General features: G+C 39.2%; 2 protein-coding genes across 2 annotated transcripts; one reads left to right on the forward strand and one right to left on the reverse strand.

Moving 5' to 3' along the window:
* Nucleotides 1-2,060: 2,060 nt before the first annotated feature.
* On the reverse strand, nt 2,061-5,325 carry wdr83os (WD repeat domain 83 opposite strand). The gene is made up of 4 exons (XM_040045256.1): nt 5,157-5,325; nt 4,564-4,669; nt 3,410-3,507; nt 2,061-2,455 (listed from the first exon to the last, which is right to left on the reverse strand). The coding sequence occupies exons 1-4, from the start codon at nt 5,204-5,206 to the stop codon at nt 2,389-2,391; spliced, it is 321 nt and encodes a 106-aa protein (XP_039901190.1). The 5' UTR covers nt 5,207-5,325; the 3' UTR covers nt 2,061-2,388.
* A 106-nt stretch (nt 5,326-5,431) lies between these two features.
* Nucleotides 5,432-10,300, forward strand: wdr83 (WD repeat domain containing 83). Its single transcript, XM_040045255.1, has 10 exons — nt 5,432-5,557; nt 6,220-6,332; nt 6,578-6,698; nt 6,802-6,907; nt 7,071-7,119; nt 7,327-7,453; nt 7,600-7,667; nt 7,790-7,898; nt 8,344-8,458; nt 9,471-10,300. The coding sequence occupies exons 2-10, from the start codon at nt 6,230-6,232 to the stop codon at nt 9,624-9,626; spliced, it is 954 nt and encodes a 317-aa protein (XP_039901189.1). The 5' UTR covers nt 5,432-5,557; nt 6,220-6,229; the 3' UTR covers nt 9,627-10,300.
* Nucleotides 10,301-14,431: the final 4,131 nt, after the last annotated feature.

Consider the following 14,431-nt stretch of genomic DNA (forward strand, 5'->3'; position numbering starts at 1 on the left):
TGTTAACATGACCTGACTCCACAGCCCTACAAAGCTTGATCAGAATTCCTTCAAAAGATTTCAAGCTATGAAATTTACAGATAGAATGACATGGAAGCAAATGCTGTCAAGAACATAAACAAGGTAACAAACGAACACATATATATTCTCCTGCATATATATATATATATATATATATATATATATATATATATGCAGGAGAATACCTTTGGGTTGTCTGCCTTATTAATAGTAATGTGATAGGTCTTGAGAGGCTCGGGGGAGTTTTTTTCCAGTTTATGAAGGACTGATTAGAATTTTATGGTCCAATAGTTCAAAAATCAAGATCACTTTTACCACCTTCAGAAAAGATATTTTTGGCAATAATTAAAAAAATGAATGCAGCCTTAATACCATTACCACATTTTTTGGTAATTGTTCAACACCATACCTCATAAAGAGAAGGTGCGATCGTGAGCATATTTCTTTGGTCACACACGTCTGTACGTGTATATTACATAAGACTTGGGTGCAAATGCATTTGCTGGTGGGAGGAATATAACTGTTCCATGAATTCCAGTTTTTAATATAATTGTATGAGTGCTAAAATGTAGTAATCTACCTTAATATTTTCAGTTGCAGTTCAGTTTCATTTTTATTTGTCCTATGTAAGTTAACATTGGGTCAACATTATAATGAAATGTGTATGACAAGACAAAACAAGTCACTCAGCATCTAAAAATGTCACCAGATAAATAGCAATGTAAGTTTAAAAACCATGAAAAAAGCATAGAAAAATAAAATGTAAAAAGGTGGGTGACTATGATACTTGATAATGCTGTGGGCTTCACGCACACTCGGCTGGAGATAAATGCCCGTAATGGCTACATCACTTGCCAGTGATGTTGTCTGCCACCTGCACCACTCTGTAGTGATTTCTGACTGTTGGCAAATCAACTCCCATAACAACCTGTCACACAGGCCTTCAACAGGCTCTCGATAGTGCTCCTGTAGAAGGTTGAGGAAATATTGGGGGTTCATCCCAAACTTCCTAAGCCTCCTTAGTAAGTTTAAACAACGACATGCCTTTCTGACCACAGTGTCTGTAAAGGTTCCAGGAGAGACCCCTGGTAGTGTTCATGTCAAGGAACTTGAAGTTGCTGACCCTTTCAACCTTAACGCCTCTGATGTTTGGAAGCAATTTCAGAGCAATGATGGTGATGAATGCAGAGCTGTAATCAGTGAAGAGCATTCTTATATACGTATTCCCCTTGATCAGATGAGTGAGCACAGTGTATATTGCCAGCATGATGGCATCGTTGATGGGTCTGTTCTTTTGGTAAGGCAAATTGAAGAGGGTCCAACATGTCAGGGATGGAAGAGCAGACATGTTCTTCGTGTTGTCTGGTGCAGGATGGTAGTCCTTAAGACATGAATCCACCGGTTTCTTGGGGACAGGAGTGATGGTGGATTCCTTGAAGTATCTGGGGACCAACAACAGCTTAAGGATGGGTTTTAGAACTTATTGATGATGGTTAGACTTTTGGTTAAGAGGGCTGAGAGTTCAGAAAGGCATGCAAACAAACACTTGTGTACCTGACAAGTTTAAAGCAGATGCGGTCAGCAGTTGTGGAAAGGGTGAGAGACATGCAGATCCAAGAATGTTGACTCTGTTCAGACAGATTTAGTTTTGGGTGAAGCGTTTGTATCTCCCACTGGAAACTCTACATCCAAATGTACAGAATTAACTTTCTGGGATTTGCATACCTGGTTAATTAAGCACGCATCAAAACACTGACATACAGTAACATCCAAGTATTCGCAGGAGGATTCAGTAGGACTTAGTGTAATTCACTATGATGGTGAAGCTTTGTGGAATAAACCAAACTGTAAATAGGGGAGAGATTAACTTGATAGGAGGTGTCAAAGTCTGTTATTTATTTTGTGACCTGTCAAATGTACCCGAGTGTCACAAAAATGAGATGTATGTTAAAATATTTATTTAAGGCCAAGTAAACAATTTAAATGTCATATAAGCAAATCCTTAACACTTTTCCTCCAGAGTAATAAAAGCCAGCAGATCCTTTTAAAACCGTACAACTTTATTGACAACATCAGTTCATGAACAAGCAAAAGACTTAGAAAAGGTTATAAACAGAAAAAACAGAGAAACCAAGATATTTACCAACCCAAGATATAACAGAAGTCCAAGATATTTTATCTTTCTATCTTGACGTAGAGCTGTCCTTGCTGTCTACCTCTCCTGCTCGTCTGTTTTCTCTCTATTACATTATGCTCTTCTTCGTCTCTGTTTATGCTCATAGATGGCCGGGGGATTCAGTCAGATGTGCCGTCACCCACTCCTGCATCCACAATTAACTTCTGCTCTCTCCTGAGATTGGCCCTTGGTTACCATGGCGGTGACATTGGCTGTGGGTTCTGGAGGTAGGACATCACAACTGCTGAGATGGACAGCCTGAAGACAGCACAGAAAATGGGCTCAAACCATCATGAAAACTGTGAAATTTGGGTTTTTAAAGGCATGTTAAAATTTTGCTTTGTAGCACCTTTTTCTGCAAAGGGGAGCTCTTTAAAATGACTCATTGTTACACTGCTTACAAAACAAAAACACACTCCTTGTTGCTTTTAATTGTATTATTTTGCTGAATACTTTGGGTATTATGAAATACTGCAGTTGAGCACAGCTAAGAGTAGAATTTGTGCCTGAACCTTTTGAAGCTTCTATGGCGTAAATTCACCCACAAACGTGGGACCATTTTCATCTGATAACCTCAATGTCATATTTGCTCTCCACTGTCCATTTATCCTGCATAGCCACTTGCCGTTGTTTAATAACACAGGGATACCAGTGTCCTAAATTTGGCCTTGAACCAGCTTCTACACACACAAGGCTGGTGCCTTTAACTCGTCGTCCGACATTATTTGCCGAGCCAAACGTTTTGCATTACTAATCTTTGAGTGCATTAGGTTCATTTTTAATACGACGTCATTCAGACAATGGACAAGGTTTTCCTCATTGCAAATCTGTCTGTGAAGCCTGGACAGGTGCCCTACTGTAGTGCTCTTTTATAGGCAAACATACCTCCTAGAGGGGTCACACATTTAAAAGCTTTTGGACATTAAAGCTGGCTTGTCTGGACTTGCAGTTGCAGAAAGACAATAGGTCTAAACTCCAATTTCAAAAATACAAAATCCTCTCCTATAATCTAAACATTTTTTCATTTTACTTGCCATTATAACTAAGAACTAACAAAAATAGTTTAAGTTTGTTCCAGTTCGAGCCAAAAAATGTTAATTTTATATCAAATGCCTTCAACATCGATAAATATTAAACAATATACAAAGGACTGCCACACATGCATTGCGTAGTATGTTTATAGTGCATCCACAGATGGGATGGTACACTCACATGAAGCTGCTCATCATCTGTTTGGTGTCTTCTGAGCTTCGGGAGTTTGCAAAGCTGATGAACGAGCAGTAGACTGCAATCCATGCGCACCACTTAAGCTGAAACACAAACACATGAGTCAGCTTTAGACTGTGTTTATGTTCTGACGAGCTTATTAGCTTTTTCACCTTTTTAAAAAAAGGTGAAAAAGTTGCAAGGCTGAAATCTGCTAAAGAAATAGAGGGGCATCTAACAGCACAACTCCTAAATTGCTCTTAACTGGTACATGAAGTACATGAGGAACAATTATGTGGTCTGGAAGTGCTCGTATCACAGAAAGCATACAGAGATGCTTAACACAGCATAACCCGTGTGGGGGTTATGCTGTGTTGAGCATCTGTTATCCCATTTGGACAGAGGTCCAAACAGGATAAGAGCATTCCAGGAAAAATCTAGTCTGAAGCCAAGGGTGGTCCTGAAATCTGTTTTCAAACAAGCCTCTAAATCACTAAATCCTTAGTTACAGTATTGAGTAGAGAATGGAACAGAAAGAACATGAATCACATGGGCTCAAAATAAGACCACAGGTTTTATATACTGAGGAGCTGGAAGAGAGTAAAGTGTGTTTAATGCCTGCTCCAACTGATTCAGAAAGCTGCATTCTCACACAGGGGATCCTTTGAGTAATGTGTACAAAGGTTCAGAGCTTAAGTGCAAATGTGAAAACAGCAAGAGAGTACATTTTTAGGTGTTGCCACTGTTTGTACACCATCTTTAAAACACCAAATGCAATAATTCCCAGCATTTGCCTAAAATTTAAGATGCTCTTTCTAAAATTTTTGACTTGAATCAAAAATGAGTAAAAATGGCCCGTTGGTGATCGAAAGAAAGTCAGTTATAAAAATGTTCTCCTTGGACCTTGAATGAATGACTTCAGCTCCATCGTCTTTTTTCCCCCCCCACTCATCGTGTCCTTTGTGGTCACGTCAATAGCTGCTGTTCATCCTTTCATCTAAAAAGGCAGGTTTACCTTTAATCTTCTAAATGGAATGAATGAGACTAAGGTCTATCCTTCCTGGGCAACACATGTTTATGTGGACACACAAACATGCAGAGAACAAAGGAGATGGAAGTCAGAGTTTTGGTGTGAGGAGGGCTGTGTGTGTGTAGGTCACCTTGAGCATAAGTCCACACATGCTGAAGATCATGCCGAGCAGGTTCATGTAGTCAGGTGTGGGGTCCTCCAGTGTCGGGTTGGTCTCTGTGCTGGGAGGTTTGTACCTGTCACAACACAAACGTATTTTAACCAAAGACAACTAAAAGGGAAACTTACTGTTTCTTGGTCACTGTTAAAATCTCTGGTCTTAAGTTTATATAAATAAACACACATTTTACAAGTTATTGCCTAATTTATTGGTACTGGTTGTTTTTGATTTGCAGCTGTTATCATTTTCCCTACAACAACTTCTTAGTTAACCATTGTACATCTTTATGAAAACTGCTACTGACTGACAGCTAACTCAAAAGAGACCCATTGACAATCACAATGGTAAATAACGGTTAAACCAAAATGGGAACAGGTTGGGTTAGTCACGACGATTTTGTGTAATGGAAAAAATTAAACAACCAAGAGCAGTATATAGTAAGTCCTACAGCTAATTCGCCCAGTTAATCCTTTCAGGCTTCACTCATTATAAATGATATAGGTTAGCTAGCTGTTAGCTCTATTCTATAACGTAGAAATTTGTTTACTGATTTAAACGCCCACCTTAAGATTTTATTTTGCCTCCTCGGGTCTGCCATATTGTTGGATGACATAGTATGTTTCAAGGTCTTCCTACAGTAAGCAAATGAAAATAAGTTTAAAAACCGAAAACCGACAGACAGCTGACCAGCCACTTCAGGAAAAGCGTCGACAGAGAGAGTCGTTTCCGGTGTATTTAACAATAAAAGCTTAACTCAATCCATAGGCCAATATTAAAGCGGTAAATGCTATTTGAGCTTTTATTTTGACGGGAATAAGTGTTCCCATGATGCATTGCGTGTCTGTGCTACAAACATGGAAGAAATGATTTAAAGGAGCCGGTTGTAGCTACAAACTGAGCAGAAACGTTGCTTTTAATCAAGAATGCAAACATGACACGTCCCTGAAACTGTGTCTTAGTAAAAGTAAGTGAACGAAATAAGTTACATAGAAGTAAATAAAACTGACTGCTTTTAGTCAAGAGGTCTTTTAAGTCATTCATGGAATAAGGAGAAATTGCCAAAATGTATCCGTGACGTAACTTAAATAGCTTAAATACTTATGTTGGTATGTAGTGCTTTTGTGAAAACTAATAAAAAAAACTGTCCTTTCTGTATGAATATCATATACTCCGTAATATCATACTCGTAACTAGCTTAAATTTTTGTAGCCGTGTAAACCTCTTGTCTTAAATCTACAGCAGACTACTACTTTCAGAAGAATTTAACAGTTTGGGATCGCCACAGCATGTCCTTCATATCATCAGTTTGTCTTCTCTGTGGTCTTCGTCTTTTCCCTCACATGTGGCACCTCCACATCCTTTGTTCAATACTATGGTCTAAACCACCTTAGCTTTGGCTCTTTGACTTTGTCTCCAAACTGCTAGACCTGAGCTGTCTCTCTGATCTAATCTAATTCTAATCTCCCCCAGTGTTGCAGTGCTACTACTACTCTTTGCATCATCACCATATCACCCGCCTCTCTCCCATTCATACACATGTATTCTGTCTTGCTTCTGACTTTCATTTTAGAAGGAGATGTTAATGTGGGTAGCTAAAATGTTTGTGTGTATGTGTGTTTTAAACAGAGGTTAAGTGATGGCATTTCCTCAGCCCAGACCTCAGGCTCCTCAACTTCCTCAACATCTTCTCAGGACCATAGACTGTCAGCAAGGAGCTGTCAGGGCTGTTCGCTTCAACAGTAAGAAAAAGCCCCCCCAAAAAATTATCCTCAAATTGAGTCTGTTCACCTGCTGGCTGAACAGACTGAACAGACTGAATTGCTAAATCTGGTTGTAATGTATATATGCATAATAAAATATTACAAGTTCAGGTCAACTCAATAGAATATGTTCTTTATTTCATTAGTTCAAAGTATGTAAGCTCTATTCCTCAGTTCTGAGTTATCCACTTATATCAGCTTGTCTCTGTGCCATGTCTTTTAAGTTGATGGGAACTACCTGCTGTCTTGTGGCAGTGACAAGTCTTTAAAACTGTGGAGTACGAGCCGAGGCACCTTGTTGAAGACGTACAGTGGTCATGGATATGAGGTTTTGGATGCAGATGGGTGAGAGAATTACCATGGGGTTGTCCACAGGGTTTTAGTCTCAGGAATATAGGATCAGAAGTAATATAAATGAATGACCTTTTCTCGTTGGCTCTTTGCACAGGTCCTACGACAACAGCCAGATTTGCTCATGTAGCTCAGATAAGACGGTGATTCTGTGGGACGTTGCCACTGGCCAGGTCACACGCAAACTCAGGGGTCATGCCGGGGTGGGTCCTTCTCTTTTTAGCTCTGTTTCACTTTGGGCATCGTGGTATTTCATTTGAAAAACATCTGCATGTTTTCATGGCGGCTGCACTGTTGTTTGTGCCTGTGTACTTGTTTTATGTAATATTTTTACTGTCTGTCTCCTTTTCAAATTTTCCTTTGCAGAAAGTTAACTGCGTGCAGTTTAATGAGGAGGCAACAGTCATATTGTCTGGTGAGTCATAATGACATTAAATTATTTATGGAATGTGGATGTTTTAACCGGTGTCTGCTTTATGTCAAAGTCAGTTATCTGTAAATTCTCAAAGTTTCCATGCTTTAATGGAACTATTTTTAGTATTTCTCGTATTTGCTTAGCAAATGTGTAAACTATTACATTTGTATTTACTGCATTTCATTTTTATGTATTCTCGTCATTCAGGGTCCATAGACGGGACGGTTCGGTGCTGGGACACCAGATCCAGAAGATATGAGCCAATCCAGGTTCTAGACGAAGCTCGGGACAGCATCAGCAGCCTCAAGGTGGCACAACACGAGCTGCTCACCGGGTTAGCACTTCAGACATAGTTGAAAAAAAAAAAACAACCTGCATGTTAAAAGTTTCACAATTTAAAAACAGATTTGATTAGTTTATTCAACTGTTTTGTTCATTTTTGCTATGGCAGCTTATAATAATAATGATCTTGTGTTTTAGGTCGGTGGACGGCAGAGTGAGGCGCTACGACCTGAGAATGGGACAGCTACATGTTGACTTCATCAGCAGTTAGTAATCTAACTCTAAAGTTTAATCTCAGCAGATATTACTGTTATATACTGATTTTTGTAGCAAAACAGTTTCACTGAAAATATAAAACCACTGAAGTGTTTTTGTCCTTGCGTTCCAGGTCCTATTACCTGTGTGTGTTTCAGTCAAGATGGTCAGTGCACCCTGAGCTCCAGCTTGGATTCAACACTCAGACTTCTAGACAAGAGCACCGGTGAAATGCTGGGAGAGTGAGTGCTGATTGTTTTCACTTACAGTGTGATGTGCTGCCACTATGGCTTCATAAAGTAAAAGCAATACAAGAAGTATTGTTTTTTTGTTACCTTTTTGTTACTAACTGAAATCTGAAAACTTGTTCCCTGACAAGCTGACTGGTTGCAATATTTTCTTTGCAACAAGTTTCGCTCAGCAGCAGCCAGCAACCACCCATCAGCTTGTCAGAGAACATACATTTGTCCCTCGCGACCGTTGGTTGTGCTCTTGAGTAATGTCCGAATGACATCACTCGAGATACCTCAACATTTAACATAACCTCAGGTCCAAATGACATAAAATGAAATTTCCCACAGAGCGCAGTTAAATTATAGTGAATCATTACAAGATTCTAAATGGTACGGTTTACTGATGTAAATAGGTTTTTTACCTCGTGTTTTTATCATGTACTTGTTTTTATAGGTATACCGGACACAAGATGAAGGGCTACAAATTGGATTGCTGCCTGTCCAGTAAAGACACCCACGTCCTGAGCTGCTCAGAGGACGGACACGTTTACTGCTGGGACCTGGTGGAGGTAACTATGAATTTGATTTTCAAAGGGTACTTAAAGGGCCTCTGCAGAAAACAACTGTTATTAAATGAAGTGAACAACATCTGCATTCTGTCAGTCACTTTTGCATCAATGTGGTTTTACATCTGTAATCATTTGTTAGTATCACAGTTAGGTGTAGTAACCAGGGAAGATAATCAAGTAGCATTTCCAGACACATGTATCATTTTATAAATGATATCTTAAGCAGGCAAGATACAGAGTGTAAACTAGCTTTGCTACACAAATCTAGTGATAGTTAGCTTGTAGCATTAGCTGATGAATTGAATTTCAAAATAGCCCGCTAAGTTACCAGATCAGCTCTGTGAGTTTAAAGGCTCAAAAACAATATTTTTTAGCTGGTATGCTAACTTTTTACTGGAAAAAGACTGCGTAGAGGTAGATTTAATATGCACAACTAGCCTTGCTAATCCTGACTGTGCATTTCCACTGATGGTTAAGTTCCCACTTGGTCATTCAAGTGTCTTATTTTAGCCTTACTGCTAATGCAGATATATTTTAGGATTATAAATTTAGCAGCAGGCTGGCTAATCTCAGCTAATTTGCTAATCTGATTGCCACCAAAATGTTGCCCACTTTTGGAAATGAGAGCACAGGGATGGATTGAAGCACTGAAGTACTGAATAAGAAACACATTTTTTGGATTTTCACAGAAAATGATGGCAACCAATGGTCTGAAAATGTCGTCTTCAGAAACGTCTAATACATGAAAAACATTGCATGTCTTGTTCAAATAATAGGTGAAATGCAAGAGTTAGTCAGAACCACAGTGGGTGGAAATAGAGCGTTCTCAGTGCAAACCCCCAGCAGATCATTATCATGTAGAACCTGTGTGATTTTTGTGACAAAATAATGAATAGTGGAGGTTATTTGTCAGTATAGTATTAGTAGTATTTGTTAAACCCACACAAAAATTCTTTACTAAAAGCATACAGTCTAGCATCCAAACTAACATTTTTGCTTGTTTTACTTTCAGGGGTCTTTGTCGTTGAAGCTGCCGGTGGGGAAAGCAGTTGTCCAGTCCCTGTCCTTCCACCCTACAGAGACCCGTCTCCTCACAGCTATGGAGGGGCGTGTCCAAGTGTGGGGCGCAGAGCAAGAGGAGATGGAGGAGGATGTGATAGCCACGTAGAGGGTGAAAACAAGAACCTGCTGTCTGTACATACAGTCTATCTTACGGACCTTAGAGAAGCGCACAAACCTGTTCCTCCCACAGCCAGATGTTGTGCCTGGAAACACTGGGTTTGGTGCTGGAGTTATCACTATAGTGTTTGTTATGTGAGTCTTACCAGGAGAACCTGTTCTCTGGCATACTAATCAAATGGGATTAGGTGTGCACCCAGTGATAATGGACATGCCTGAGAAACCAAGCTTTTTATCAGAGCTAAATAGAAATGTTCCTCCATTTAATTTTATTTCTGTTTTCCACTCAAAAATAAAGTGAAAAAGGTTCAGCTTGAATAAAATCTTAACAAGAAACTGTTTAATTCTTAAAAAGTTCCAAGTATTAGAGTTGTTTTTGTTTGAAGCTGAGTTACATCAGTAAACTAAATTCTTAATTTGTAATCAGTCTGACGAGAAGACAAGTGAATCCTTAACAAACCAGCCAAATCATATAGAGGCAAAAAGTAAAGAAAGAAAAATACTTGGCTTTGGTTCACAGACATAAACATTGTGATTGTGAATCCACTTCAAATCCACAAGTTAAACAGACAAGCTTGCAAAATGAGTGATTTTTGTATTTGTGCCATTCTTTTTTTTATATATAAAATCCTTCAATAATAAACATTGTGTAAATTACACCAACGCATTTACTGCATGTGTCTTTTTCAACTAAGAAAACTCCCATAAATACAGATGTGGTCAGCAAGAGTTTATTTTTATCAGAGATTGTGGACATCGTAGATTTGCAATGTAATTTGTAATTGTAAAATAAATATAATGAGAATGACAAAAAAGTATCAAATAAATAAATAACTTATCTTACATACATACATTTTATCTTACATACAAAAAACTGTCCACTGCAATTCGCAGTGATTGTCGAACCACTGGGCGTGTCTACGCAGCTTTGTACATGTCAGTTCTGTTATTCAACCCCAACATCGCACCAAAGAGTTTAAATAAATACATATGAGTGTATTTACAAAATGGTCAAGTTGTTGTTGAAGAATTGCGTTGACACTTAAGCTTAGTTTACCCTTTTAGATCAGAAAATATTTACAACAAAAATCAGTTAGCAATAATAAAATAGTAAAGCTTTCATTAAAAGACAAAAAACAATCAATGCACTTTTGAACAGATAACTTCTAATGCCCCATAAACACATATTATTAGCGGACATGCCATTAAAACTGAGTCAATGAGAACAGCAACTGCAATCAAACATTTAAGGCAGCCAAGTAGTTTTGATATTTTCACCCAGAAGTCATAAAGAAAACAGCTTATTTTCAGCTTATTGAGTTTCTCATTTCATAAGAACTGATTTCCGCTTCATTAACTGCACACCACGAAAGAACAAAAGTTCATTCATTTACAGACATTACAAGAGAATGTTCGCCAAGTTCATGTCCCCCTTTTACAGTACCCGTTTACTCTCAGCCATCTAGCCCACGCAGCTGCAGCCGGCAGCTGACAGCTTTTCCACCTTGTGCCATCGGTGCGAGTTATCAAGAAAGGCCACGTCCTCGTGGTGGGTGGGCCTGCAGCACGGTGCATTGTGCCACAGCTCCCCGAGCACTGGGCTGGGGAGAAGTCCAGTGAGCAGCAGGTTGGTGAGGGTGAGGTCGTGGTTGGAGCGTACACGGGGACACGTGCCGCTGCAATACTTGAATAAAATAGTCTCATCTGAGTCGTAGCCCAGCCCCAGGTCCCGAACCTGCAGCAGGATGGAGTGGAGGCCGCACTGGGAGTCCAGAGCTGAGCGGCGTGATCGAACTGGGATCGGTACGATGGGATTCAAAGATGGTCCGACTCCAGAAGCTTCCATGTGGCTGTTTTCCACAGCTGAAAAACTGCTCCTTTTGTCCTCATCTGGAGAAATGTGTGCAGACGCTGTCTGTCGTTTCAGATCTGGAAAAGACAAAGTCATTTATACAACTGATAAACCCACTTACAACTATATTTACTTTAATTTTCACATTCTCAAAGCGAAAAGTCATCGGTTCCAACCGTCACTTGAGTCTTCACTTACCAATCAGCGATCTCAGCAAGTGGCCTTGTCCCCTCTCGACGCAGAAAAGAATCACCACAAACTTCAACAGGGACCTCATCTCTATGTTCTGGTCTTCGTTTTTCGCTGTCGATCAAAGTGGGGTGGGTTTGTATGTCTGCGAGTGATGCCTAAGATGCAGACGAGTCGCGACCTCCAATATATAGCCCCAGGAGATAAGGGGGGGTGAAGGGATGAGGCAAGGAGGTGTAGCGGGGAGACAGACACTAACCCGTTACTTGCCAACAGACTATCCTACTCACCTGAGCCTGACAGGGAGCGTAGGAGGGCAGGCGGGCGCTTGACCCAGAATTTGTCCTGTTGGGATTATCTAATTGATGTAAATCACTGGTTTATTGTTGAGATTCTCCCAGATGTTTTTCCAGAGGATGCTGGCCCCTAGCAATATGGATTCCCAAAGGCTCAGGGCTTCTTAAAAGCTCCTCAGTGGTGGACAGTGATGTCACTTTGGTAATGCTGAGAGGTATGTGTGACTGTGTGAATCAGTAGATATGCAGACAAGCAAATAGTCAAACATTCATAGATAGTAATTTATCCAAACATAAATACAGGGAATAACCAATGGAGGAAATGCATGAGAAGTGTTACGGGCTGAGAAATAAAAAAGGCCTACTGAGTCATTGTGGAATGTCTCATATTTGGGCCCTCTTATGTTCTGCTTCTTGATTAAATGCAAGAGACGTGAAAATGTGAAACACATTAAGAATAACAAGAGGAGGCTATAATTAGAACATAACAGGGCTGCTTCAACAGACATTCCACATTGGGTGACTTCTCTTGAGCTGGTCTGTAAATTGAGGGATTTCACCAGCAATGTGTGGCTGACAAGTGGAATATGTAGAATGTGGATTATGTAACAGTTATAGGGCCCAAACAGGCAGTGCTATTGGAATTTCACGTTTTCATCAAAGTTCGTATTTGGGGGCAGTTTCTGCCAGCCGCACGCAGGGCGAACGCCCGATTGGTCCTTATTTAGCAAATGATCTTTATCATTCTGAAGATATGCAATCAGCTCAAATTCATTTGTAAGTTACCAAACTTTGTGAATTTATTTTGGCCTTTCTCTGTGCTTCCCACCAAGATATTCTGCTTGGGACATCCATTATTAGAGATGGACTGAGGTGATGTGGAAAGCCTGTGCTCTAACGCTTCAAAATTCCTTTCGGAAAGTATATATATCATATTCTCTGGGCTAAAGCAAATTTAGCGAATTTAATGAACCCTAAAAAATTGTATCTAAATACAATGATTATTTACATACAGTACAGTATATAGGAGTATGTTTAGATGTGCCACTTTGAAGTTGCCTTGTTCAGTCCTGCATTTTCGAGTCCTCATTATCTCAAAAATCCAGCACTGAAAAACAAATAGTAAATAAACTGGTTCTTATACAGCACTTTTTACTCTACCTGAGGACTCAAAGCACTTTATACATCTTGCCTCATTTACACCCACTCATACAAGCACCTTCTGCTATGCTTTTAAGTGCTTTCTATCTATTATTCATAGACTTTGATACTCGAATGGATGCATTGGAGATAACTTGGGGATTGGATATGTTGTAGTTTCACTGCAAACCTAGTATCCGTGACATAGAGTAATAGAGACAGGCGTTGTTAATTTGGATGTTTTCTCCTAATTCTGCAAATTTTTTGACTAAACTTTGAAGGGTCATATCACTTTTTGGGATAAGTGGCTGGTCTAAACAGCAACATCTTATAAAAAGGTCTCCTTTTTATGACACAAGGCTCATATTGTATCCAAATTGTTTTCTAATATGAACATGGTCATATTTTATACACTTGGTAAATGTTTAATATGAGATTAAGAGAGTTAATGCCATGAAAATCCCAAATGAATGACAACATTATATTCAAAATATTTCGTCAACATGCACTACGGAAGTTGTGAGCATTCAGAAATGCTCTGAAAAATATAAGGCGAAGAAAAAGGCCTGTAAGTTTTCATTGCACGGCAGTAAAAATGTGCACAGACCCAATGCGCTAAAGTTATTGTGAGCAGGTCAGGAGGAAACATTTTAAGTGCTTTTACACAGAATTAGCAGACGAGGAGTTTACATAATGTCCTTGTGTTTCGATTTTATTACTTCCCGCAGGACAGTCTGTACTCTCTGTTTTTATGTGAATGTTTAAATGTTTAAAAAGGGAATTAAACCAAATCTAGTTTAAATGTGGCAACTTCTACCTATAGAGAAATTAAACGAGAAGAAGACAAAATGATTACTGGTAAACTTGTAACAGTCAGTTCAGGAGGAGCAAAAAATATGATATTATTTTATATTATATATTATTACATTTGCCTGAGTCTTCGATGAATAGACAAGGCTTTTACCATTAAAGAGCTTATTTAAAAATATACTCATTTTTCATTCAATCGAGAAATTTACTCAGGCTTCAAAGCCTGATCCTTGAAAGAATTATTGAAATTCCTGGCAATAATTTTTGTGGGCCATTATTAGTTCAAGACTTAGGGATGAGTCCTCAGTAATTCATATCAACAGTGGTATAATAGATGAGAACTGGTGCTGTTTAATGCAGTAATAAATACACTTAAAATCTCTTTGGACACACTCATTTTGTCCAAAGGATTGAAGCCAGACCTCTAATATTAAGAAGACTCAGTAAAACTAATGTTCTTTCTGGTGATTGCTGTGTTGTAATTCTTGCTATCAGCACAGCACGATT

Source organism: Simochromis diagramma, unplaced genomic scaffold, assembly GCF_900408965.1.
Source record: "Simochromis diagramma unplaced genomic scaffold, fSimDia1.1 OVJJ01000610.1, whole genome shotgun sequence".
Taxonomy (NCBI): Eukaryota; Metazoa; Chordata; class Actinopteri; order Cichliformes; family Cichlidae; genus Simochromis; species Simochromis diagramma.